A 25675-nucleotide genomic window follows, 5' to 3' on the forward strand; every position below is an offset into this window, starting at 1 on the left:
AACATTGCATTAAAATGCCCTAAAAGGCAATCAAAATATCACATCTAAGCAAAAATGGTTTCACTTAAAAACGCCAGCTCAAAAAATAAGCCAGCACTGAGCCCCAGGTCCTGAAAAATGAGAACACTATGGGTCTAGGAAAATGGCGACAAAAGCGCAATCTTTTATTTTTTTTTTTACAAACTTCTACATTTTTTTCAACCCTAAGAAAAAAGTAAAATTATACATGTTTGGTATCTATGAACTTGTACTGACCTGTGGAATCATAATAGCAAGTCTGTTTTACCATATAGTGAATATGGTAAAAAAATAAATAAATAATGGGAGAATTGCACTTTTATAGCAATGTCATCGCACTTGGAATTTTTCACTGGTTTTCAGTATAATATGGGGCAGAATGAATAGTGTTGTTCAAAAGTATAACTCAACCTGCAAAAATCAAGCCTCCTATGGCTATACTGACAGAAAAAGAAAAAAAAAGTTATGGCTCTTTGAAGAAGGGGAGGAAAAAAATAAAATGAAAAATGGAAAATCGCCAGGGGTGAAGCAGTTAAGCTCCAAATTGCTTTCCCTTTCTTTTCATTTTTTTTGCTTATTTGACTATAGGTTGACAATCCCGGTTACATGTCTTCTTCTACAATTTGCACTTAACCATGTGGGAGTTTTTTTAGCAACATTTCTGACCTATTATGATAAAGGCTCGTTCCCTGTGTGAGTTCTATTATGTGTAATAAGATCTGATATATTTGTAAAACATTTCCCACATTCTAAACATGAATATGATTTCACCCCTGTATGAGATAATTGATGTCTAACAAGGATTGATTTCTTTGCAAAACATTTCTCACATTCTGAACATGCATGTGGCTTCACCCCTGTGTGAATTATTTTATGTGCAACAAGATTTGATTTCTTTGCAAAACATTTCCCATATTCTGAACATGCATGTGGCTTCACCCCTGTGTGAATTATTTTATGTGCAACAAGATGTGATTTGTTTTTAAAACATTTGCCACATTCTAAGCATGAATATAATTTCACCCCTATATGAGTTAGTTGATGTGTAACAAGATCTGATTTCTTTGCAAAACATATCTCACATTCTGAACATGCATGTGGCTTCTCCCTTGTGTGAATTACCTTATGAATACTAAGAGTTGATCTATGTGTAAAACATTTCCCACACTCTGAACATAAATATGGCTTCTCCCCTGTGTGTGTTCTATGATGTTTCACAAGCAATTCTTTTAAGGCAAAACATTTTCCACATTCTGAACATAAATACGGCTTCTCCCCTGTGTGACTCCTGTGATGTGCATCAAGATGTTGTTTCATGCTATAACATTTTCCACATTCAGAACATGAATATGGCTTTTCCCCTGTGTGTGTTCTATGATGTTTCACAAGCAATTCTTTTAAGGCAAAACATTTCCCACATTCTGAACAAAAATACGGCTTCTCCCCTGTGTGACTTCTGTGATGTGCATCGAGATGTTGTTTCATTCTATAACATTTTCCACATTCAGAACATGAATAGGGCTTCTCCCCTGTGTGAATTCTCTTATGGCTCATACAGGCTGATCTGCGTGTAAAACATTTCCCACATTCTAGACATGAATATGGTTTTTCCCCTGCATGCATTCTCTCATGTTGTACAAGCTTCGATTTCCGAGTAAACTTTTTCCCACACTTTGAACATAAATATTTTGTATCCTTTGTGTCAATTCTTTCATAATTTGAAGAAAAGCTGTTCCCATATTCTGAACATGAAAGTGGCTTATTTTCTGCTAGATCATTTTGGCTTTGAACACTCCATTTGTGATGCTTCATTTTCTTACTAGTCTGTGATGAATTAGAAGATTGGACCTGTTTAACAGGATCAGATGATAGATCTCTGCTGTGAAGAGATGATGGTATATCTGGAATAATGGAATACACTTCTATTGTATCTTGCGTAATATCAAGGTCATTTGATTTAAAAATTGAAGATATCAGATGTCCCTGTGATCTCCTGTCACCATCATCTGCCAAGAATAAAACCAATGGATTATTTTCAAATAAAATAACATTAAAATACATAATTTTTAGTGTTGAGCGAGTATGCTTGTCACTACTCGGTACTCGCACGAGTATCATTGTACTCGGGCTACTCGGCGGGGACCGAGTAATCTCGCGATACTCATGCTGTACTCGTGGCCTTCATCCCTGCATGTTGGCGCTCTTTTGAGAGCAAGCCCTTATGCAGGGATTGGCTGGCAGACCACTGCAATGCCACAGCCCTGTTAGTTGTGGAATTGCAGTGATTGGCCGGCCTGCACAGCGTGACCGAGCCTTTATACCGGCGGGCGCGCTGTGCTCTGCACACAGCCATCCAGACAGTCAGTGCAGGGAGAGTGTTGCTGCTTCAGGGAAAGGTTTGCGGCCCTTTATAGTTATTTCCGTAGCAGGGCTGCAAACAGTGTGACCAGAAGTCCTTCTCAGGACTATTGTAGTTGTATACAGGCAGGCAGGGTATAGCCAGGTCGGAGTACAGGAGCAGAGTCCTTCTCAGGACTATTGTTGCTGTATACAGGCAGGGCGGGCAGGGTATAGCCAGGTCGGAATACAGGCTAGTGACCAGAAGAGTCCTTCTCAGGACTATTGTAGCTGTATACAGGCAGGCAGGCAGGGTATATAGCCATTCCTAGTGGTGACCGTATACCAGCCTTCATCACCATATCTGAGGCTGGTGTACACAGTCTAAAACAGTCCTGATAGTGTCAGACTTCTCAGTAATTGTCGCTCCTAAAAACCTGTTAGGTTCTTAGTGCGTCCGTGCTTGCATTTAAAAACCGCACGTGTGTGCCTGTCGGTGGCAGCGTACAGGTGCACTTGTGTGCGTTTTGCACAAACTAGTATATAACGCACAAGTCTAGTGAATAATACACGTCAGTCAGCAGTGTCGGATAGTGTCAAACTTCTCAGTAATTGTCGCTCCTAAAAACCTGTTAGGTTCTTAGTGCGTCCGTGCTTGCATTTAAAAACCGCACGTGTGTGCCTGTCGGTGGCAGCGTACAGGTGCACTTGTGTGCGTTTTGCACAAACTTGGATATAACGCACAAGTCTAGTGAATACACGTCAGCACAGCATTGCAAAATGCGCAAGGGCGTTGGCAACGAACAAGGAAGTGGACGTGATGGTGGTGCAGGCAGAGGCCGAGGTCGTGGGCAAGCTCTAATTTCGCCACAACAAAGGTCCACATCTACTCGCTCGCACGTCCTGTCCCAAATTCTTGGGGACTGCAGCAGTACACCCCTCTTGAACCAAGACCAGTGTCAACAGGTTGTTAGTTGGATAGCGGATAATGCTTCCAGTCAGATTGGCACCACCACAAACACTCTGTCTTCCACACGGTCAAGTGTCAGTAGCCGTGATACTGCACCGCACATTTCAGAACCTGATCCTCCTTCCTACCACAAGGCTGAGTACACGTCCACGGACATTACTGATCCCACACTTGGACACTCGGAAGAGCTGTTCACGTTTCCATTCGCACATTCTGGCCTCTCGCCAGCTCCTGTTGAAGTGGGTCATGAGGAGATCGTATGTACAGATGCCCAAATATTTGAGCAGCCACGTTCTCACGAAGTTGGCAATGTGTCTCAACAAGGGGTAGACGATGATGAGACACAATTGTCAGGAAGTCAGGAGGAGGAGCAGGGTGCGGAAGAGGAAGACGACGTGGTGGATGATCCAGTAACTGACCCAACCTGGCAGGAGGATATGCAGAGCGAGGACAGCAGTGCACAGGGGGAGGGAGGCGTAGCATCCCAACAGGCAGTAAGAAGCAGGGTGGTGGCCCCAGGCAGAAGTCAGGCAACCGTTCCCCGGAACAACAACACGACACAAGGTGCCTGTACAAATGTTAGGTCTTCCCGAGTCTGGCAGTTTTTTAAGTTGGCTCCAGATGATTCTAAAAAGGCCATTTGCAACACCTGCCGTGCCAGCATCAGCAGGGGTACCAAAATTAGCAGCCTGACCACCACCAGCATGATCAGGCACATGTCAGCGAAGCACCCGACTTTGTGGGAGGTACAACAGAGTCAAGGAGCAGTGTTTGCTGATGTCACTGCTACGTCTTCGCTTGTTGTGCATGCGAGCCAATCCCCTGTCCATGCTGCCTGCGAACAAGCCTCCTCCGGCCCTGCACCTGCAGTTGCCTACGCAGAAATAACACCATCATCAAGCACGTCTTTGTCCCAGCGTAGCGTTCAGTTATCCATTCAGCAAACCTTTGAACGCAGGCGCAAATACACTGCCAATGCCCCACATGCCACAGTTCTAAATGCTAACATTTCGCGACTGCTTGCGCTGGAAATGTTGCCTTTTAGGCTGGTGGAGACAGAAGCATTCCGCGAGCTGATGGCGGCAGCTGTCCCACGTTACTCGGTCGCCAGCCGCCACTATTTCTCCCGGTGTGCCGTCCCCGCATTGCATAACCACGTGTCACAAAACATCACACGTGCCCTGAACAACGCTGTTTCAGCCAAAGTCCACCTAACCACAGACACGTGGACAAGTGCTTGTGGGCAAGGCCGCTACATCTCGTTGACGGCACACTGGGTTAATATTGTGGAAGCTGGGACCCAGTCTGAGCGAGGGACGGAACACGTCCTTCCCACACCAAGGTTTGCAGGCCTTACCTCAGTCAGTGTTTCACCCACACTCTACAGCTCCGGAATGTCATGCTCCTCAGCCCCATCCTCCTCCTGCGCATCCTCATCCACTTTACCCTCCACACCAGTCCCAAGCTGGAAGCACTGCAGTACTGCCTCGGCGAAGCGGCAACAGGCTGTGCTGAAGCTAATCTGCATAGGTGACAAACCCCACAATGCAGAAGAGGTGTGGACAGCTCTGAAACAGCAGGCAGATCACTGGCTCACACCTCTTAACCTAAAGCCAGGAAAGGTCGTGTGTGACAATGGCCGGAACCTGGTGGCGGCTTTGAGGCGAGGCCAGCTGACACATGTTCCATGCGTGGCCCATGTGCTCAACCTCGTGGTTCAGCGGTTTCTAAAGTCATACCCAGAGCTGTCTGATCTGCTGGCAAAAGTTCGCCGCCTGTCTGCACATTTTCGAAAGTCACCTACTGCTTCAGCCGGCCTTGCCGGCTTTCAGCGCTGTTTGCATCTTCCGGCTCACAGACTGGTGTGTGATGTCCCCACGCGTTGGAATTCAACTCTGCACATGTTGGTCAGGATATGTGAGCAGAAGAGGGCAGTTGTTGAGTACCTGCATCAGCTAAGCCGTCGGGAAATGGGTCAAACTCCACACATAACACCTGAGGAGTGGAGATGGATGTCCGACCTATGTACCATCCTCCAAAACTTTGAGGACTCCACCAAGATGGTGAGTGGGGATGACGCCATTATTAGCGTCACCATACCGCTTCTCTGCCTTCTAAAACGGTCTCTGCTCAAAAACAAACATGATGCATTGCAGGCGGAGCGCGATGAGTTGGAGCAAGAAACAGTAGTGGGTGTGGGTGATAGCACACAGCCGAGCCACGTCTCATCACAACGTGCAGTGGAGGACTATGACGAGGAGGAGGATGAAGACATGGAGCAACTCTCCGGCCAAATTGAGGATAGGACATGCACACCAGTCATATCCTCGGTTCAGCGTGGCTGGCCAGAGGACAGGGTAGATGAGGAGGAGGAGGAGGAGGAGGAGGACAGCATGTTCAGTCATCGTGTTGGTCAGGATACTGAAGTACTGGCTGTTAAGAGTCTGGCGCACATGGCTGACTTTATGGTATGCTGCCTGTCTCGTGACCCTCGCGTTAAGAACATCTTGGCCGACAATCATTACTGGTTGGTAACACTGTTAGACCCACGCTACAAGGAGAACTTTATGTCTCTTATTCCCGAGGCGGAGAGGTCAGCCAAAATGCAGCAGTTCCAGAAGGCCATAGTCACGGAAGTAGGCAAAGCATTCCCCTCACAAAACGCTAGTGGCATAGGTCAGGAATCAGTGGACAACCAAGGCGTACAGCCGAGAGGGGCACAAGTCCAATCCGCCAGAGGTAGGGGAACAGTCTTTAAGATGTGGGACAGTTTTCTCAGCCCCTCACGTACCACAGCCCCTGAGGTGCGGGGTAGTGCCACAAGAAATCCTAAGTTTGCCCAGATGCTCAAGGAGTACCTTACAGATCGAACAACTGTACTCCGACATTCCTCTGTGCCTTACAATTATTGGGTATCCAAGCTGGACACGTGGCATGAATTGGCTCCCTACGCCTTGGAAGTCCTGGCCTGCCCTGCCGCTAACGTTTTGTCAGAGCGTGTTTTTAGTGCCGCAGGTGGAATCATTACAGATAAACGCACCCGCCTGTCAACTGAAAATGCTGACAGGCTGACTCTGATCAAGATGAACAAGGGTTGGATTGGGCCAGACTTCACCACACCACCAGCAAATGAGAGCGGAATTTAAAGTTTGTAACGGGAATTTGCCATGTACCTCCACTCACCCATGGGTACACACTTCTAGACTTTGGATAATCGCTGGACTGCTCCTCCTTCTCCTCATGCGCCACCATGATGACCGTTACAATAGTTAGGCCGTTGTTTCAGGTATACCCCAGTGGTAAATTTTTTCGCCCATTCTTTCAGAATGGACATTACAACGACAGGAGACCCGCTCCTTTGCAATGGGAACAATGTTTTGAGGCCCTCATGCACATCTCTATCCAGGGACAATGTGGAGCCTCCCAATTTTTGGCTGCCCTGCCAAAGGGCTATACTACAATAGACCCACTTCCTTACAATGGGCACTTCTGGTTTACAGGCCATCATGCACGTCTCTATCCAGGGACAATGTGGAGCCTCCCAATTTTTGGCTGCCCTGCCAAAGGGCTATACTACAAAAGACCCACTTCCTTACAATGGGCACTTTAGGTTTACAGGCCCTCATGCACGTCTCTATCCAGGGACAATGTGGAGCCTCCCAATTTTTGGCTGCCCTGCCAAAGGGCTATACTACAATAGACCCACTTCCTTACAATTGGCACTTCTGGTTTACAGGCCATCATGCACGTCTCTATCCAGGGACAATGTGGAGCCTCCCAATTTTTGGCTGCCCTGCCTAAGGGCTATACTACAATAGACCCACTTCCTTACAATGGGCACTTCAGGTTTACAGGCCCTCATGCACGTCTCTATCCAGGGACAATGTGGAGCCTCCCAATTTTTGGCTGCCCTGCCTAAGGGCTATACTACAATAGACTCACTTCCTTACAATGGGCACTGCAGGTTTACAGGCCCTCATGAACGTCTGTATGCAGGGGCATTGGTGAACCTCACAATTTTGGACTGCCCTGGCAAAGGAAAATACTACAAAGACTCACTTCCTCAAAATGGGCACATTAGACTCAAGAGGCCTTCATGTACGTCTCTTCTCAGGGACATCTAAGTGCCACACAATGTTTTCACGTAAAATCTTTCATGCAATCTCCAAAAGTAACATACACCAGCTCTATCTCACTATTGGGTATGTGCCCTTAACATTTCCGCCATGAAAATTCATTTTGGTGTCATTTTTGAAGGTTTTCTGGTGAGTCCGTAAAAATGGCATAAAACGCGGACAAAATTGTTCACAGCTGTGACTTTTGAGTGATAAATGCTTCAAGGGGTCTTCCCCATGCTGTTGCCATGTCATTTGAGCACTCTTCGGAGACTTTTGTGACATTTTTAGGGTTTCTACATGCTGCCGGGGGGGTCATTTCATAAAAATACTCGGGTCTCCCATAGGATAACATTGGGCTCGGTGCTCGGGCCGAGTACACGAGTATCTTGGGATCCTCGGCCCGAGCCTCGAGCACCCGAGCTTTTTAGTACTCGCTCATCACTAATAATTTTACAACATTTCTATATAACATATTCATAGATACTAGAAGCGATTTCCAAAATGTCAATTTTTCAATCTGACAATAGACCTCAGATCAAGGACCACTAAATCCTGAAGTTAGGTCACTAGCAGTTTAGAGAATCATAAAGGGTGCCCATTAGTGCAATTATGTGGCATCTCACACAATCAATGACAGTTACAAATCCATTTCTGAAGAGAGGAGCATGCCCAAAGAAGCCAGAAATTTTGAGAAAATATAAGACTGGGTTAACAATATTTCCTTAACACCTCCCCACAGAAGCAAGTGTTCACCTTTCTGACCAGAACAAATTTTAGAAATTTGACTTAATGTGGTAACTTTTGAATGTTTCTACATATCCCAATGAGTCGGAGAAAGTTTGTTTGCAACTCAGTTTATTGTATATTAGTGGTACTCGAATATTCAGATAGATAAAACTTGCACTTATAAAACTATTGGGACTTTGGAAAAAATTAAGACTTTAAGCAGTGTTCAAACTAATAGCAGTCCAATATGACTAACCAGATTATTCTCTGTTTTTGGTATAAATCATATTACCACATGTCAAACAATTTCCTAGTTGGTGCAGTAGATTCTTAGATTCATGATCTGCAGGTTTCGGAGTCTGTATTTGAATAATTAATTGAAATGGGCAGGGCTGTGGAGTCAGTAAGCCAAACCTTCGACTCCGACTCCAAAATTTCCCTTGCACCGACTCCGACTCCACGACTCCCAGATATATTGCTTATAGTTAAGTGAAATATTTATTGTATTACATATTTACAATTTATTACAGTTTTTTGTGTTCTAAAGTTGCATTCCAATAAATATATTTTATGTTCTATCTAAATATCTTGATTATTGGAATATAAAAATGATTAAATGTCTGATGTTCACATTGCACTACGATAAATTTTTCACTTAATATAAGCAATATACTAAATGTTATTTTATTATTTAGTATATTTTTGATGAAAACTGTAAGTGGCAAAAAACAATTTTCAACAAAAACATACTAAATAACATTTGTGCAGTCTATCAATTTGTTCTAAGAAATAGAATTGCTTCCATCAGATCCTCCTTCGCAGATGACTTCAAATCTGACCCAATAATTTTAAGGCTAGAGAACAACCTCTCTACACTAACTTGGGTTGGAGGCAAAGCCGTAACCACATGGGCAACATCTCTAACAATTTCCGGGTATAAAGGAATTGCCTCATGCACAGTCAGTTTTGATGAATGGTTCAATTTTTCTATTTCTTTGAGAACAAGTGAAAAATTTTACTGAAATCTGGTCAATCTGCTTGCTATAGGAGACGGAGTGAAATCTTTTTCTTTGCGGCAACGCTTTGCCTGCTCCATGTCATCCAAATACTTGTCAAAGTTAAACTCCTCATCTGATAGGAATAAAGATATGGCAGCAGTAGCACTGTCAGGACCCAAGTCATCTTCCGCCTGGCAGTCCTGTAGCCGCTCATCCTAACTGCTACCTCACTCAAAGCTTCTTTTCCTTTAGTAAGCTGTTGATCATCAAGCAGTATACGATGACTTGGGTCCACATAAACAGCTGCCAGAAGAATTTTATTTTCCAATAGCTGTGTCTCTCTCCGTTTCATTGAAGCAGGAATGCCATCTGGGATTAAACCTCCTCTTTGGGATAGGCAAAATAGCAAGTTATTCCACTCCCTTATGAAAATGCCAGGAGTTAAATCCTCAGCTTGTAATTTTTTTAGTCACGGTAAATGGATGATTAAGCAATTCCTTCAATTCAGCCACCTGTGTCCACTGACCTTCAATTAAATGTTACTTGAGGGTTCCCCATATCTATAAGAAATTATTTTAGTTCAAGCAATCGCTCAGTCATTAAATAAGTGCTACCTCACCGAGTGGCTTGATCAACAATTGCCCCTTTCCCAGCACGTCTCTTCAAGATGGAATCAATTTTAGGGGTTCTGGCGGCAATAACCAATTTCCTCACTTTTCCAATCAGATTTCCAGCATGTCCGCCCAGTTTCACACATCCGGCTTATTGCCAGTTTGGCGGATGTGGCGCACGCCAGTACAGTACGATACAGTACAGCGGCAGCGCCGCAACTTCCGGGTCACATAACAGCATGTAACCGGCGTTTATCGCGCTGCCACTGTACTGTATACACTGTACTGGAGTGCGCCGCATCCGTCAAACCGGATGTGTGAAATCGGGGTCCCTCTTGCAGACTATCTCTTATTGCCAGCTGCAGCGTGTGCACAACACAGCGCATGTGATGAATATGAAAGTGTTCTGAAGCAGCTTCAACAAGATCATATAATCCTAAAGTATCATTTTGCTGTTATTCTGTTGTAATATCTGTTTGTTCCTCAGTTACATGAACAGCACTTTGGCCTTCCATCTCACACATACTGAATCCTAAATTTTCTTCTAGATCCTGTTCATTACTCTCATTCATCAGTTTAATTGTACTTATGTTTGAAGCATTGTCCGCTTCAATAACAAAAACCTGTTCTTTTTTGCGTTCCTAATCTTACAGAACTTTTTCCATTAAGGACTGGAGAAACTGGCTGATGTAATGAGCTTTAGTATCTTTTACTGCCAGTGTCTTTCTAACAATTTCTTTCTTGTCACAAACATATTGAACATTGATGGCAAAATAATTCAGTGAAATGCAGTGACTCTGGCATCCCAGTAAAGGCAATGGGTTTCAAGAAAGGACATTCAGACACAGCGTTTTCAGACACAGCATTACAGTACAGACCAAAAGTTTGGACACACATTCTTAGTCAGAGAGTTTTCTTTATTTTCATGACTTTGAAAATTGTAGATTCACATTGAAGGCATCAAAACTATGAATTAACACATTTGGAATTAAATACTTACAAAGAAGTGTGAAACAACTGAAAATATGTCTTATATTCTAGGTTCTTCAAAGTAGCCACCTTTTGCTTTCATTACTGCTTTGCACACTCTTGGCATTCTCTTGATGAGCTTCAAGAGGTAGTCACCAGAAATGGTTTTCACTTCACAGATGTACCCTGTCAGGCTTAATAAGTGGGATTTCTTGCCTTTTAAAGTGGGTTGGGACCATCAGTTGTGTTGTGCAGAAGTCTAGTGGATACACAGCTGATAGTCCTACTGAATAGACTGTTAGAATTTGTATTATGGCAAGAAAAAAGCAGCTAAGTAAAGAAAAACGAGTGGCCATCATTACTTTAAGAAATGAAGGTCAGTCAGTCCGAAAAATTTGGAAAACTTTGAAAGTGTCCCCAAGTGCAGTGGCAAAAACCAAACACTTTAAAGAAACTGGCTCACTTGAGGACCGTCCCAGGAAAGGAAAACCAAGAGTCACCTCTGCTGCGGAGGATAAGTTTATCCGAGTCACCAGCCTCAGAAATCGCAGGTTAACAGCAGCTCAGATTAGAGATCAGATCAATGCCACACAGAGTTCTAGCAGCATACACATCTCTAGAACAACTGTTAAAAGGAGACTTTGTACAGCAGGACTTCATGGTAAAATAGCTGCTAGGAAACCTGTTATGAATGTCAGTTATGCTTTTGCTGCTGTGGGGCTCCCTCTTGTGGCCAGAAATGGATTGGACAGAAACCAGGTGTGTTGAGCAATGGGCATTTCCATTGCTAACTCTCTGCCTATTTAAACCCTGGTCTGCTGGCAGGCTTTGCCGGATGTCAGTTGTTCTTTGTTCACCAGCCTGCTTCATCCTGCTCCAGACCACATCTACCCCAGATAAGTGCTTGGCTCTTTATTTGTTGTTTGGTTCTTTTTGCTCTTATCTGAGTTTGTCATTTGCTGTGGTTATTGTCAGTTTATTTGCATGCAGGAATCTTCCATCTCAGTTACTTAGCTGGGAAGCTCCGTGCAGCTATGTTTGGAGTATTGCTCCTATAAGTCCATGTGTTTGTTGTTTCTTGAATTTGTAATGGTTCCTGCTTTCTGTTCATTGGTATGACAAGAGCGCCTGGTATAGGACGGAGCTCAGATCGCTAGAGGGCTTTTTGTACTATCAGGTTTTTGGATTTTTGTAAGGTTTATCTCTGGCCACCATCAGTCCCTTTCCTATCCTGTCCTATTTAGTCAGTAGGGCCTCACCTTTTGCTAATCCAATCATCTGTGTATTGCATTTTCCTATATCACCTCAGTCTTTGAATGTGGGGGGGGGGCTTGGTATTCTTTGGCAATCTATTTTCTGAGGCAGAGAGTTATTCATCTTTTCTTCCTTTAGGGTAGCTAGTTCTCCGGCTGGGTTCGCGGTGCACAGGATGTTAGTTCACCCCTTGGGTACTTCTAGTGTTGATGGTTAGTAAGGGGATGGCGGCCAGATTAGTTGCCAATGCTCTGGTCACCTTTTACCAATGATTTATGGTGGTCTTCCATGATTCCGGATCATAACAGTACATCCGGCCAACAAATTTAAAGGGTACTCTTAAAAAGAAAAAGAAAAAAAGGAAGGTCTGCAGAAAGATTTTTTTTTTTGGTGTTTTTCCTCTTTCTTTGGGTTCCGTGGAAGATTTCTTTTTCCTAGCATGGATGAATTGGGTGAGCGTGTTGCTCATCTTGATGCCAAGGTTCGTCATATAGAGTCTTTTCTTGCACATACTCCCCTTGCAGAGCCTAAGATTCCCGTTCCTGAATTTTTTTCGGGAGATAGGTCGAGATTTTTGAGCTTCAAAAATAATTGTAAATTATTTTTTGGCCTGTGCCCTAAGTCCTCAGGCAATCCCGTACAGCAGGTCAAGATTGTCATCTCCCTACTGCGTGGTGACCCTCAGGACTGGGCCTTCTCTTTGGCGTCTGATGATCCGATTCTCAGTGATGTGGATTCCTTTTTTCAGGCCTTGGGATTATTATATGATGAACCCAATATTGTGGACCAAGCAGAAAAGGCCTTGTTGTCCTTAACTCAGGGTCTGGATTCTGCAGAAACTTTGTCAGAAATTTCGAAAGTGGGCAGTCCTTACCATATGGAATGATGACGCGCTTGCGGCTCTTTTTTGGAAGGGTATTGCTGATACTGTGAAGGATGTAATGGTGGGATTCCCCGTCCCTTCTGGTCTTGATGCCTCTATGACCATAGCCATTCAGATTGATAGGCAGTTACGTGAGCGCAGGAAGATACCTCCTGGTTTTGTGCCTGTGGAACAGCCTTTGGAGCCTATGTGTAATACTATTGTATGAACTGAGGATTTCGATTGCGAGATGGCAATGACAACCAGAGACGGGTTGGATTCTTGGTGCATAGAAGTTTTATAATATGCAACCAACAATATGTACACAGGAAAGAACATAAACACAGTAAATACCTGCCAGGTTTGGAGCAAAGGGGAAATCCGGGACCGCGCACCGGATTCCCCCAGGGAGGCCACCAGGAGCGAACCCTTATAAAGAGGCTGTCTAGCGATCACACCAGAAGGCCTAAATGCGCAGCATCCGGGACACGGAAGGGCAACAGGTTATAATCTAAAAATGTCCGTACTGGATGTAGAACACGGGTCCTAGGGTGGATATGTACCGGAAGGGACCGGTCACAAACGCCAACCGGAGACGGCAGACAGAGTCCGAGACCAGAGAGGGCACAGCTCGATGAGACCAGGTGGAGTCCAGGGCCGGTGTCAGGTGATTCACCGAGATCTAAAATAGCAACGAGGAAATGAGAGCAGCAGGGCAGGAGTAGACAGGAAGCAGTATACTCAAGCAACTAGACTAAGCTTAGGGGCGGGCTTTTAAATAGATGAACAGGAATTAGGGCAACAGAACAGAAAACTCCATGTTAACAAAGGGCAAGATCCTTCAGAAGCAAACTGGAAATCCTGGAACACTGACACTATGGAGTGTGATAGGGTCCTTTCTAATGCTAGTCGGCAGGGGTTCAGACAAAAGAATAGACTGCTTCTATTGTGGAGATGCTTTTCATATCTCTGTCTGCCCTAAACGTGAAAGGAGATTGGCTAGTTCTGTTACTGTGGGTTCTTTGCAACCAAAGTTTCTTTTGTCTGTCACATTGATTTGCTCATTGTCTTCCTTTTCCGCATTGGCCTTTGTGGACTCAGGGGCAGCGCTCTATTTGATGGATTTTGGGTTTGCTAGGGATTGTGGTTTCCCCATGATTCCTTTGCAAACTCCTATTCCTTTAAGGGGCATTGATGCTACCCCTTTGGCAGAAAATAAACCCCAATTTTGGACTCAGATGCCTATGAGAATTGCACCAGCGCATCAGGAAACTTGTAAATTTTTAGTATTGCATAATCTACAGGATACCTTGGTACTGGGATTTCCGTGGTTGCAGACCCATAATCCAGTTCTTGACTGGAGATCCTTGTCGGTAGCTAGTTTGGGTTGTCAAGGTGTGCATCAGGACCTTTCCGTGTCGTCCACGTCTGCTCAGGCAGTTGATGTTCCGGCCTTCTTGTCTGATTTCCGTGATATATTTAATGACCAGGGATCTGATTCTCTGCTCCCATACCGGGACTATGACTGAGCCATTGAGCTGGTGCCCGGTTGTAAATTTCCCCAGGGGCGGATTTTCAACTTGTCCGTGCCCGAACATGATGCCATGCGGTCATAAATCAGGGAATCATTGGAGAAGGGGCACATTCGGCCCTCTTCTTCTCCTTTGGGTGCTGGCTTTTTCATTGTTGCTAAGAAAGATGGGTCGTTGAGACCTTGTATTGATTACCGTCTTCTTAATAAAATTACGATCAAATATCAGTACCCTATGCCTCTGATGTCTGATCTTTTCTCTAGAGTGAAGAGTGCCAAATGGTTTATGAAACTGGATCTTAAGGGTGCGTATAATCTCACCTGTATTAAGGAGGGTGATGAATGGAAGACGGCTTTTAATACTCCTGAGGGGCATTTTGAGTACCTATTGATGCCATTTGGGCTCACTAATGCCCCCTCCGTCTTCCAGGCCTTCATGAATGATATTTTTCAGGACCTTATTGGTAAATTTTTGATTGTGTATTTGGATGACATCTTGATTTTTTCTGATGATTGGGACTCTCATGTTGGGCAAGTATGGGCTGTTTTTCAGATACTTAAGGATAATGCACTGTACGTTAAGGGGTCAAAGTGCCTCTTTGGGGTGCACAGGATTTCCTTTTTGGGCTTCATCTTGTCTCCCTCTGCTATCGAAATGGACCCGGTTAAGGTTCAGGCTATTTACGACTGGGTGCAAACGACTTCTCTCAGATCCCTGCAGCAGTTTTTGGGGTTTGCTAATTTTTACCGTAAATTTATAGCCAATTTTTCTGCCATTGTCAAACCTCTGACAGATTTGACCAAGAAGGGAGCTGATGCTGAGCATTGGACCCCAGAGGCTATTGTGGCCTTCCAGGAGCTTAAAAGGCGATTCACTTCTGCCCCAGTCCTGCAGCAACCTGATGTGTCTCGCCCATTTCAAGTTGAGATCGATGCCTCAGAGATCGGAGCAGGTGCTGTTCTGTCTCCACGAGATGCTACTTCGGGTAAACTTAAGCCCTGTGCCTTTTTCTCTCGGAAGTTTGCTGCTTCTGAACAGAATTATGATGTGGGGAACTGGGAATTATTGGCTATGAAGTGGGCATTTGAAGAGTGGAGACATTGGTTGGAGGGGGCTAGACATCAAGTTGTGGTGCTTACGGACCACAAGAATCTTACCTATCTGCAATCTGCCAAGAGGTTGAATCCTCGGCAGGCCAGGTGGGCTTTGTTTTTTATCCGGTTTAATTTTGTGGTCTCTTTTTTGCCAGGCACTAAGAATGTTAAGGCCGATGCCCTTTCCAGGAGTTTCTGTGCTGACTCTTTGGAGGTTGTTGAGCCGTCTACTATTCTGAATGATGCTGTAGTTCTCTCGGCCATTTCGCCTGATCTGCTGTTGGCACTGGCAGAATTTCAGGGGGATAAACCTGAGAGATGTCCTACGGGGAAACTGTTTGTCCCGGACCAATGGAGAGACCTAGTTGTCTCTGAGGTTCATTGCTCCGTTTTGGCAGGTCATCCTGGCATTCTTGGTACTCGGGATCTTGTGAGACGTTCTTTTTGGTGGCCTTCCCTGTCCCGGGATGTCCGTAGTTTTGTGCAGTCGTGTGGAGTTTGTTCTAGGTCCAAGCCCTGTTGTTCACGTTCTAGTGGGCTATTATTGCCTTTGCCGGTACCTAAGAGACCTTGGACGCACATCTCCATGGATTTTATATCAGAGCTTCCAGTCTCTCAGAAAATGACTGTGATTTGGGTGATCTGTGATTGATTTTCCAAGATGGTCCACCTAGTTCCCCTATCTAAGTTGCCGTCTTCATCCTAGTTGGTGCCTTTGTTTTTCCAACATGTTGTTCGTTTGCATGGTATTTCCGAAAACATTGTTTCTGACAGAGGGGTGCAGTTTGTATCCAGATTTTGGGAGGATTTTTTGTTCCAAATTAGGTGTTCAGCTGTCTTTCTCCTCGGCGTTTCATTCTCAGACCAACGGTCAGACTGAAAGGGCTAACCAGACCCTGGATACCTATTTACGGTGTTTTGTTTCAGCGGATCAGGATGACTGGGTTTCGTTTTTGCCTTTGGATGAATTTGCCCTTAACAATAGAGAGCTAGCTCTACCACATTGGTGTCCCCCTTTTTCTGCAATTTTGGGTATCACCCCAGGTTCCTCTCGGGGCAGCTTGAGGCGTCTGACTCTCCAGGGGTGGATTCGGTAGTAAACAGAATGCAGCAGATTTGGGGGCAGGTAGTGGATGAATTGTTTCAATCCCAAGAATCTGCCCAGAAATTTGCCAACCGGCGTCAGACTGTTGGTCCCCGGTTTAAAGTGGGGGACATGGTGTGGTTGTCCTCTAAAAATATTACTATGAGAGTTCCATCTCCTAACTTTAAGCCCATATTTATTGGACCTTATAAGATTTCGGAGATTCTCAACCCTGTATCTTTCCGTTTGACTCTGTGTCATTTAAGATTCACAATGTCTTCCATAAGTCCTTGTTGAAGAGACAAGTGTAGCCTACAGTTCCTGCAGCAGTGCCTCCTGACCCTGTTTTGGTACAAGGGGATCTGGAGTATGAGGTTGAAAAAAATTCTGGATTCTCGTCGCAGTAGGCAAAAGCTTCAGTACCTTGTGAAATGGAAGGCTTATGGGCAGGAGGATAACTCTTGGGTTGTGGCTTCTGACATTCATGCAGAGAGGTTGGTTTGCGCCTTCCATCATGCTCATCCTGAGCGACCCAGTGGCATTGGTGAGGGTTCGGTGACCCCTCCTCAAGGGGGGGGGGTACTGTTGTGAATGTCAGTTATGCTTTTGCTGCTGTGGGGCTCCCTCTTGTGGCCAGGAATGGTTTGGACAGAGACCAGGTGTGTTGAGCAATGGGCGTTTCCATTGCTAACTCTCTGCCTATTTAAACCCTGGTCTGCTGGCAGGCTTTGCCGGATGTCAGTTGTTCTTTGTTCACCAGCCTGCTTCATCCTGCTCCAGACCACATCTACCCCAGGTAAGTGCTTGGCTCTTTATTTGTTGTTTGGTTCTTTTTGCTCTTATCTGAGTTTGTCATTTGCTGTGGTTATTGTCAGTTTATTTGCATGCAGGAATCTTCCATCTCAGTTGCTTAGCTGGGAAGCTCCCTGCAGCTATGTTTGGAGTATTGCTCCTATAAGTCCATGTGTTTGTTGTTTCTTGAATTTGTAATGGTTCCTGCTTTCTGTTCATTGGTATGATAAGAGCGCCTGGTATAGGACGGAGTTCAAATCTAGCGATCTGAGGGCTTATTGTACGATCAGGTTTTTGGATTTTTGTAGGGTTTTTCTCTAGCCACCATCAGTCCCTTTCCTATCCTGTCCTATTTAGTCAGTAGGGCCTCACCTTTTGCTAATCCTATCATCTGTGTATTGTGTTTTCCTATATCACCGCAGTCTTTGAATGTGGGGGGCTTGGTATTCTTTGGCAATCTATTTTCTGAGGCAGAGAGTTATTCATCTTTCCTTCCTTTAGGATAGCTAGTTCTCCGGCTGGGTTCGCGGTGCACAGGATGTTAGTTCACCCCTCGGATACTTCTAGTGTTGATGGTTAGTAAGGGGATGGAGGCCAGATTAGTTGCCAATGCTCTGGTCATCTTTTACCAATGATTTATGGTGGTCTTCCATGGTTCCGGATCATAACAGAAACCACTGCTAAGGACAGGCAACAAGCAGAAGAAAATTGTTTGGGCTAAAGAACACAAGGAATGTACATTAGACCAGTGGAAATCTGTGCTTTGGTCTGATGAGTCCAAATTTGAGATCTTTGGATCCAACCACCGTGTCTTTGTGCGACGCAGAAAAGGTGAACGGATGGACTCTACATACCTGGTTCCCACCGTGAAGCATGGAGGAGGTGTGATGGTGTGGGGGTGCTTTGCTGGTGACACTGTTGGGGATTTATTCAAAATTGGAGGCATACTGAACCAGCATGGCTGCCACAGCATCTTGCAGCGGCATGCTATTCCATCCGGTTTGCGTTTAGTTGGACCATCATTTATTTTTCAACAGGACAATGACCCCAAACACACCTCCAAGCTGTGTAAGGGCTATTTTATGAAGAAAGAGTGATGGGGTGCTACGCCAGATGATCTGGCCTCCACAGCCACCAGACCTGAACCCAATCGAGATGGTTTGGGGTGAGCTGGACCGCAGAGTGAAGGCAAAAGGGCCAACAAGAGCTAAGCATCTCTGGGAACTCCTTCAAGACTGTTGGAAGACCATTTCCGGTGACTACCTCTTGAAGCTTATCAAGTAAATGCCAAGAGCATGCAAAGCAGTAATCAAAGCAAAAGGTGGCTACTTTGAAAAACCTAGAATATAAGACATATTTTCAGTTGTTTCACACTTCTTTGTTAAGTATTTCATTCCAAATGTGTTAATTCATAGTTTTGATGCCTTCAATGTGAATCTACAATTTTCAGAGTCATGAAAATAAAGAAAAAACTCTTTGAATGAGGTGTGTCCAAACTTTTGGTCTGTACTGTATAAGGTTAGTGATTTATAGGAATGCTAAATCCTAAATAAAAAGGATAGATTGTGAGTATGTAAAGACAAATGCAGACGCTGCTATTTTTGGAAGAGCCCAATGTTCATTTCTTGATATTTTCTGTAAAGTAGTAAAACATTCCATACATTTCTCTGCTTCTTTTGATTTAGAAAACAGTGTGCAATGCCCCCAATGCAAGGAAATAAAAACTATTAGAAAGATTCTAGGCTTCACATATGTTTTATGAACACAGCTGTTATTTTGAACACAACTAACTCTGGAATGCTTCTACATATCCCAGTAATTCTGAGATGCTACTTTTGGGATTCATTCTACTTTGTTAATGGTAACTTTAGTCTCATAAAAAATGTGTTAACCCTTTAACGACCAACCTAGCACGTCATGAGCAGATGACACTACCCGCATTATTACGTGCTATGTCAGTCATGGCTTAAACTCATCACTGATTGAAAACACACAATGACAACTCAGTGCTGACAGCGGTCACTGACAGCTAATGGCATGGAAAACACTGCTCATCCAAATTATTACAGTGATACATTACAGTGGGTGTAATAGGGTGGTAGATCCGATTAGTGGGGACAGTGCTAGTTGTTTACTGTTCTCAGAGTAGGGGCAACAATAATAGTTGCACTTTTTGCTCAGGTAGATCTCAATACATGGGTTGGGGGATGAAATATCTGTCCCTCCCTTTCCCCTACCTACCAGCGGAGGTGTACCATAAGTTATTGGGTACCCCCCGCTCCACGTCGTCTCTCCCTAGTATCTCCCTATAACTAGCCAGTCGAATTCGGGAGACCCACCACCAAAGAAAGATAGTCGTGCAAATAGTCACAATAAGTAAAAAGGTATATAGATATATTACAGCCTATTTTAGAGATTAAGTAGATCTCAGACCAAAAATCAATTACTATATATATGGATATAAAGTCCCAGCAGGGAATGACTTATTTGTACGATATGATAGCCGATATTATGGGACCTGCAGAACTTTGAAAGCAGTGTTTCACTACAGACTGAATGACTATCCCTATTATGGGCGGCTGATGCCACACTGTTTTTTCCTGACCGTCATTTACTAAGATATAAGAGATCTACTTCGGATCATTCCCCTGATGAACCCCTAGAAAAAATATAGGGGGGAAACGCGTCGGGATAGAATACTGGATGGTCTCGGCAGATAAGTCATTCCCTGCTGGGACTTTATATCCATATATATAGTAATTGATTTTTGGTCTGAGATCTACTTAATCTCTAAAATAGGCTGTAATATATCTATATACCTTTTTACTTATTGTGACTATTTGCACGACTATCTTTCTTTGGTGGTGGGTCTCCCGAATTCGACTGGCTAGTTATAGGGAGATACTAGGGAGAGACGACGTGGAGCGGGGGGTACCCAATAACTTATGGTACACCTCCGCTGGTAGGTAGGGGAAAGGGAGGGACAGATATTTCATCCCCCAACCCATGTATTGAGATCTACCTGAGCAAAAAGTGCAACTATTATTGTTGCCCCTACTCTGAGAACAGTAAACAACTAGCACTGTCCCCACTAATCGGATCTACCACCCTATTACACCCACTGTAATGTATCACTGTAATAATTTGGATGAGCAGTGTTTTTATACTCATAACTTTTAAATATTGATTAGAATAAAGTACCCTTTTAGGAGTTTTTTTCTTTTGGTTTTGTTCACATTTACTCCTATCACTATATGATTTTTTTGGTTATAAGCTAATGGCATGGCCAGAGATGCGGGAACCCATATTCCAGCAGGTCCCACACTCTGACTGCTGTAATCGGTCAGTCAGGCATCAGCACTTCCCTGCACGATCACTGCCGGAACGCGGCTCCGCTGACAGTCCTACTTAACCCCTAAAAGAAAATACTGTATAAAAATGAAAAAAACAACACATGGCAAGAATTGATATTTTTTTCATCATAGCTCCAAAGTAAAAGTGCAATAAAACGTCATCAAAGACCAGGGAGGGACGTTGGGGGTTTTGGGACCATCCTTAGACACTTAGCATGTACCATATGGAAATGGTAGTCGACACCATAGCAAGAACAGAATTGTGGAAGGGTTCACACTCACATTCTTATTCTTTGTTTGTGATACTACCTTTTATTTTTTCTTCTTTTGCAAGGTTTACAGTTGCATTGACGAACAAATCAATCTCGTGTATGCTGATGTTTACTATTTGACCATGGAATTGACTGTTTAATTTTTTTGTTATGTTTAAAAATTTGAATAAAAAAGATGTTTAAAAAAAAAAAACAACCCATGATCAAAAAGATGTATCTTAGATAAATATGATGTCACTGAAAACATCACCATGTTCTGCAAAAAACAACCTGCGACACCGCTCAATCAGTGGAAAAATAAAAAGCTCTCAGAATATAGCGATGTAAAAACAATACTTTTCTATAAAATTGTCATTATTGTGTAAAAGTGACATAGAAAAAAAAAATTCTAGAAATGTGGTATCACTGGAACCGTCCTGAGCTGAAGAATAAAGCTCTTATCACTTGTACCACCCGGTGATTGCCATAAAAACCACACATTCCTGAATTGTTGGCTTTTGTTCATGCTGCAGCCGAAAAATTGGAATGGAAAGCGATAAATATTATGTGCCCAAAAATGGTACCAATAAAAATGTCAATCCCACAAAAACAAGCCCCACATGAGTCTTTCAGCAAAAATATAGAAAAATTGTCTCTCTTCCTTCCCAGCTCCGTGTGGACAATGCGTCCTTCTTCATCCACACAGAGGCTTCCATTGCACACACATATTTCTCTCTGTCCTGCTGAGGGCAGATCAAAGTATTTTAGTGTCCATACATGGGCGATCGGCACTTTCCCCACGCACCACAGTACTTTCCTCTGCCCTTAGCAGTATTAAAATTAATTAGTGTATTATATGCATTTAGTGGTCACTACTCACCTGGGCGGTTATCTGTAGGAATCTCCTCTTTACTCCGCTCATCACCCCTCACATATGTCTCTGTAGTATTAATATGGGGCAGATCTTCCCCCTGAAACAAATATTGTAAAAGTCACAGACAGATGGAGAAGTCCCATCTATGATCAGCTCTAATCCTGCCATCTCCACCGCTCTCATTACACAAGTATAACACATATAATACTGGAGGATAAAACAAGACTGAGCACAAGACCTTCACAGCCGTCTACACATCATAGGGAGATTTCATGGCACCTTCTCTCCATCTACCTGATGGTCCTGAGGAACATCGGGGTCTTCTTGTTTACAGTCCTGTGGGAGAAGAGGAAGGGGACATCTCTCTGGTGCTGTCCTCTTACTGGATAGACCTGGAGGAGACACATACAGGGACTGAATTCATTCCTTACATACAGATAATTATAGGCCGTGTGTATTTAGTCCTGTCTATTACCTGGTGATGTGAGGGGCTGGGGATCCTCCATCATGACGTCCTTGTACAGATCTTTGTGTCCTTCTAAATACTCCCACTCCTCCATGGAGAAATAGACGGTGACGTCCTGACACCTTATAGGAACCTGACACATACAATGATACCGTCACCCCCGATCCCTTCATAGCGTTACTGTATAATGTCCCAGCATTCCCAGCAGTGTCACCTCTCCAGTCAGCAGCTCAATCATCTTGTAGGTGAGTTCTAGGATCTTCTGGTCATTGATGTCCTCATGTATCGGGGGGTGAGGTGGAGGCCCCGTGATTGGGCTCAGGGGTCTTCCCCATCCCTCAGACACAGGGGCCTGACAGCGCTCACTAGAGGTCTTCTTCACTACTGTGTAATCCTGGTTATGGAGAGACACAGTAATAAATCTCACTCCAGACATTTCCAGAGTCCTCACCTCTCCAGTTCTGTCCATCTGTTATTCCCATAGATAAGAATGATGTAATGTGACGTCATCAGAATCTCTCACCTCTCCAGTAAGTCGGAAGAGGATCTCTAGGGTGAGGTGTAATATCCTCTCCACCATCTTGTCCCTGTCCATATCCATCCTTGATGGGTCAATCAGGAGAATTCTCTTCTATAGAAGATCTCCACTGAGAGGATCCGATATTGTAGGGACCTGAATGGGGAGAAGATGACGATGTAACATCATAAAGAATCCACTGTAATAATACAATTACTGGAGATAATAAGGGGAAACATAGAATGAGAACATTCTGGGGGAACATTATACTGTGTGGGGGGCAGAAAGGGGCAGAAAGGGTCCGAGGACCGAGGGCAGAAAGGGTCCGAGGACCGAGGGGAGAAAGGGGCCGAGGACCGAGGGCAGAAAGGGGCAAAGGACTGAGGGCAGAAAGGGGCCGAGGACCGAGGGCAGAAAGGGGCCGAGGACCGAGGGCAGAAAGGGGCCGAGGACCGAGGGCAGAAAGGGGCCAAGGACCGAGGGCAGAAAGGGGCCTAGGACTGAGGGCAGAAAGGGGCCAAGGACTGAGGGCAGAAAGGGGCCGAGGACCGAGGGCAGAAAGGGGCCGAGGACCGAGGGCAGAAAGGGGCCGAGGACTGAGGGCAGAAAGGGGCCGAGGACTGAGGGCAGAAAGGGGCCAAGGACCGAGGGCAGAAAGGGGCCGAGGACTGAGGGCAGACGGGTTTCCTCACTTCCGGCCTCTCATAGTTGGGGCGTTTGTATCTATCAGAGAAAAAGGAACAAAAACCTCACGATTCATAGAAATCAGCGAGAGAAAACTACCAAGAAAGTCTCAGAGCTGAAGGGGTTAATGCCCCCTGCTCCAGTAATGGGGAATCTCCACACACCTCCACCTGCAGAGCCGCACACTAGATATATAATACCCTGCACCTACCTCCACCTGCAGAGCCGCACACTAGATATATAATACCCTGCACCTACCTCCTCCTGCAGAGCCGCACACAGATATATAATACCCTGCACCTACCTCCACCTGCAGAGCCGCACACTAGATATATAATACCCTGCACCTACCTCCACCTGCAGAGCCGCACACTAGATATATAATACCCTGCACCTACCTCCACCTGCAGAGCCGCACACTAGATATATAATACCCTGCACCTACCTCCACCTGCAGAGCCGCACACTAGATATATAATAACCTGCACCTACCTCCACCTGCAGAGCCGCACACTAGATATATAATACCCTGCACCTACCTCCACCTGCAGAGCCGCACACTAGATATATAATACCCTGCACCTACCTCCACCTGCAGAGCCGCACACTAGATATATAATAACCTGCACCTACCTCCTCCTGCAGAGCCGCACACTAGATATATAATACCCTGCACCTACCTCCACCTGCAGAGCCGCACACTAGATATATAATACCCTGCACCTACCTCCACCTGCAGAGCCGCACACTAGATATATAATACCCTGCACCTACCTCCACCTGCAGAGCCGCACACTAGATATATAATACCCTGCACCTACCTCCACCTGCAGAGCCGCACACTAGATATATAATACCCTGCACCTACCTCCTCCTGCAGAGCCGCACACTAGATATATAATACCCTGCACCTACCTCCACCTGCAGAGCCGCACACTAGATATATAATACCCTGCACCTACCTCCTCCTGCAGAGCCGCACACTAGATATATAATACCCTGCACCTACCTCCACCTGCAGAGCCGCACACTAGATATATAATACCCTGCACCTACCTCCACCTGCAGAGCCGCACACTAGATATATAATACCCTGCACCTACCTCCTCCTGCAGAGCCGCACACTAGATATATAATACCCTGCACCTACCTCCTCCTGCAGAGCCGCACACTAGATATATAATACCCTGCACCTACCTGCACCTGCAGAGCCGCACACTAGATATATAATAACCTGCACCTACCTCCTCCTGCAGAGCCGCACACTAGATATATAATACCCTGCACCTACCTCCACCTGCAGAGCCGCACACTAGATATATAATACCCTGCACCTACCTCCACCTGCAGAGCCGCACACTAGATATATAATACCCTGCACCTACCTCCACCTGCAGAGCCGCACACTAGATATATAATACCCTGCACCTACCTCCACCTGCAGAGCCGCACACTAGATATATAATACCCTGCACCTACCTCCACCTGCAGAGCCGCACACTAGATATATAATACCCTGCACCTACCTCCTCCTGCAGAGCCGCACACTAGATATATAATACCCTGCACCTACCTCCACCTGCAGAGCCGCACACTAGATATATAATACCCTGCACCTACCTCCTCCTGCAGAGCCGCACACTAGATATATAATACCCTGCACCTACCTCCACCTGCAGAGCCGCACACTAGATATATAATACCCTGCACCTACCTCCACCTGCAGAGCCGCACACTAGATATATAATACCCTGCACCTACCTCCACCTGCAGAGCCGCACACTAGATATATAATACCCTGCACCTACCTCCACCTGCAGAGCCGCACACTAGATATATAATACCCTGCACCTACCTCCACCTGCAGAGCCGCACACTAGATATATAATACCCTGCACCTACCTCCACCTGCAGAGCCGCACACTAGATATATAATACCCTGCACCTACCTCCTCCTGCAGAGCCGCACACTAGATATATAATACCCTGCACCTACCTCCACCTGCAGAGCCGCACACTAGATATATAATACCCTGCACCTACCTCCACCTGCAGAGCCGCACACTAGATATATAATACCCTGCACCTACCTCCACCTGCAGAGCCGCACACTAGATATATAATACCCTGCACCTACCTCCACCTGCAGAGCCGCACACTAGATA

At 45.1% G+C, this 25675-nt stretch overlaps 1 protein-coding gene across 1 annotated transcript; it reads right to left on the bottom strand.

The window, feature by feature from the left end:
• Positions 1–212: 212 nt before the first annotated feature.
• On the bottom strand, positions 213–22425 carry LOC142273624 (uncharacterized). Its single transcript, XM_075332540.1, has 4 exons — positions 22319–22425; positions 22138–22235; positions 21850–21940; positions 213–2024 (listed from the first exon to the last, which is right to left on the bottom strand). The coding sequence occupies exons 1-4, from the start codon at positions 22401–22403 to the stop codon at positions 688–690; spliced, it is 1611 nt and encodes a 536-aa protein (XP_075188655.1). The 5' UTR covers positions 22404–22425; the 3' UTR covers positions 213–687.
• Positions 22426–25675: the final 3250 nt, after the last annotated feature.

Source organism: Anomaloglossus baeobatrachus, unplaced genomic scaffold (genome assembly GCF_048569485.1).
Source record: "Anomaloglossus baeobatrachus isolate aAnoBae1 unplaced genomic scaffold, aAnoBae1.hap1 Scaffold_365, whole genome shotgun sequence".
Lineage (NCBI taxonomy): Eukaryota > Metazoa > Chordata > Amphibia > Anura > Aromobatidae > Anomaloglossus > Anomaloglossus baeobatrachus.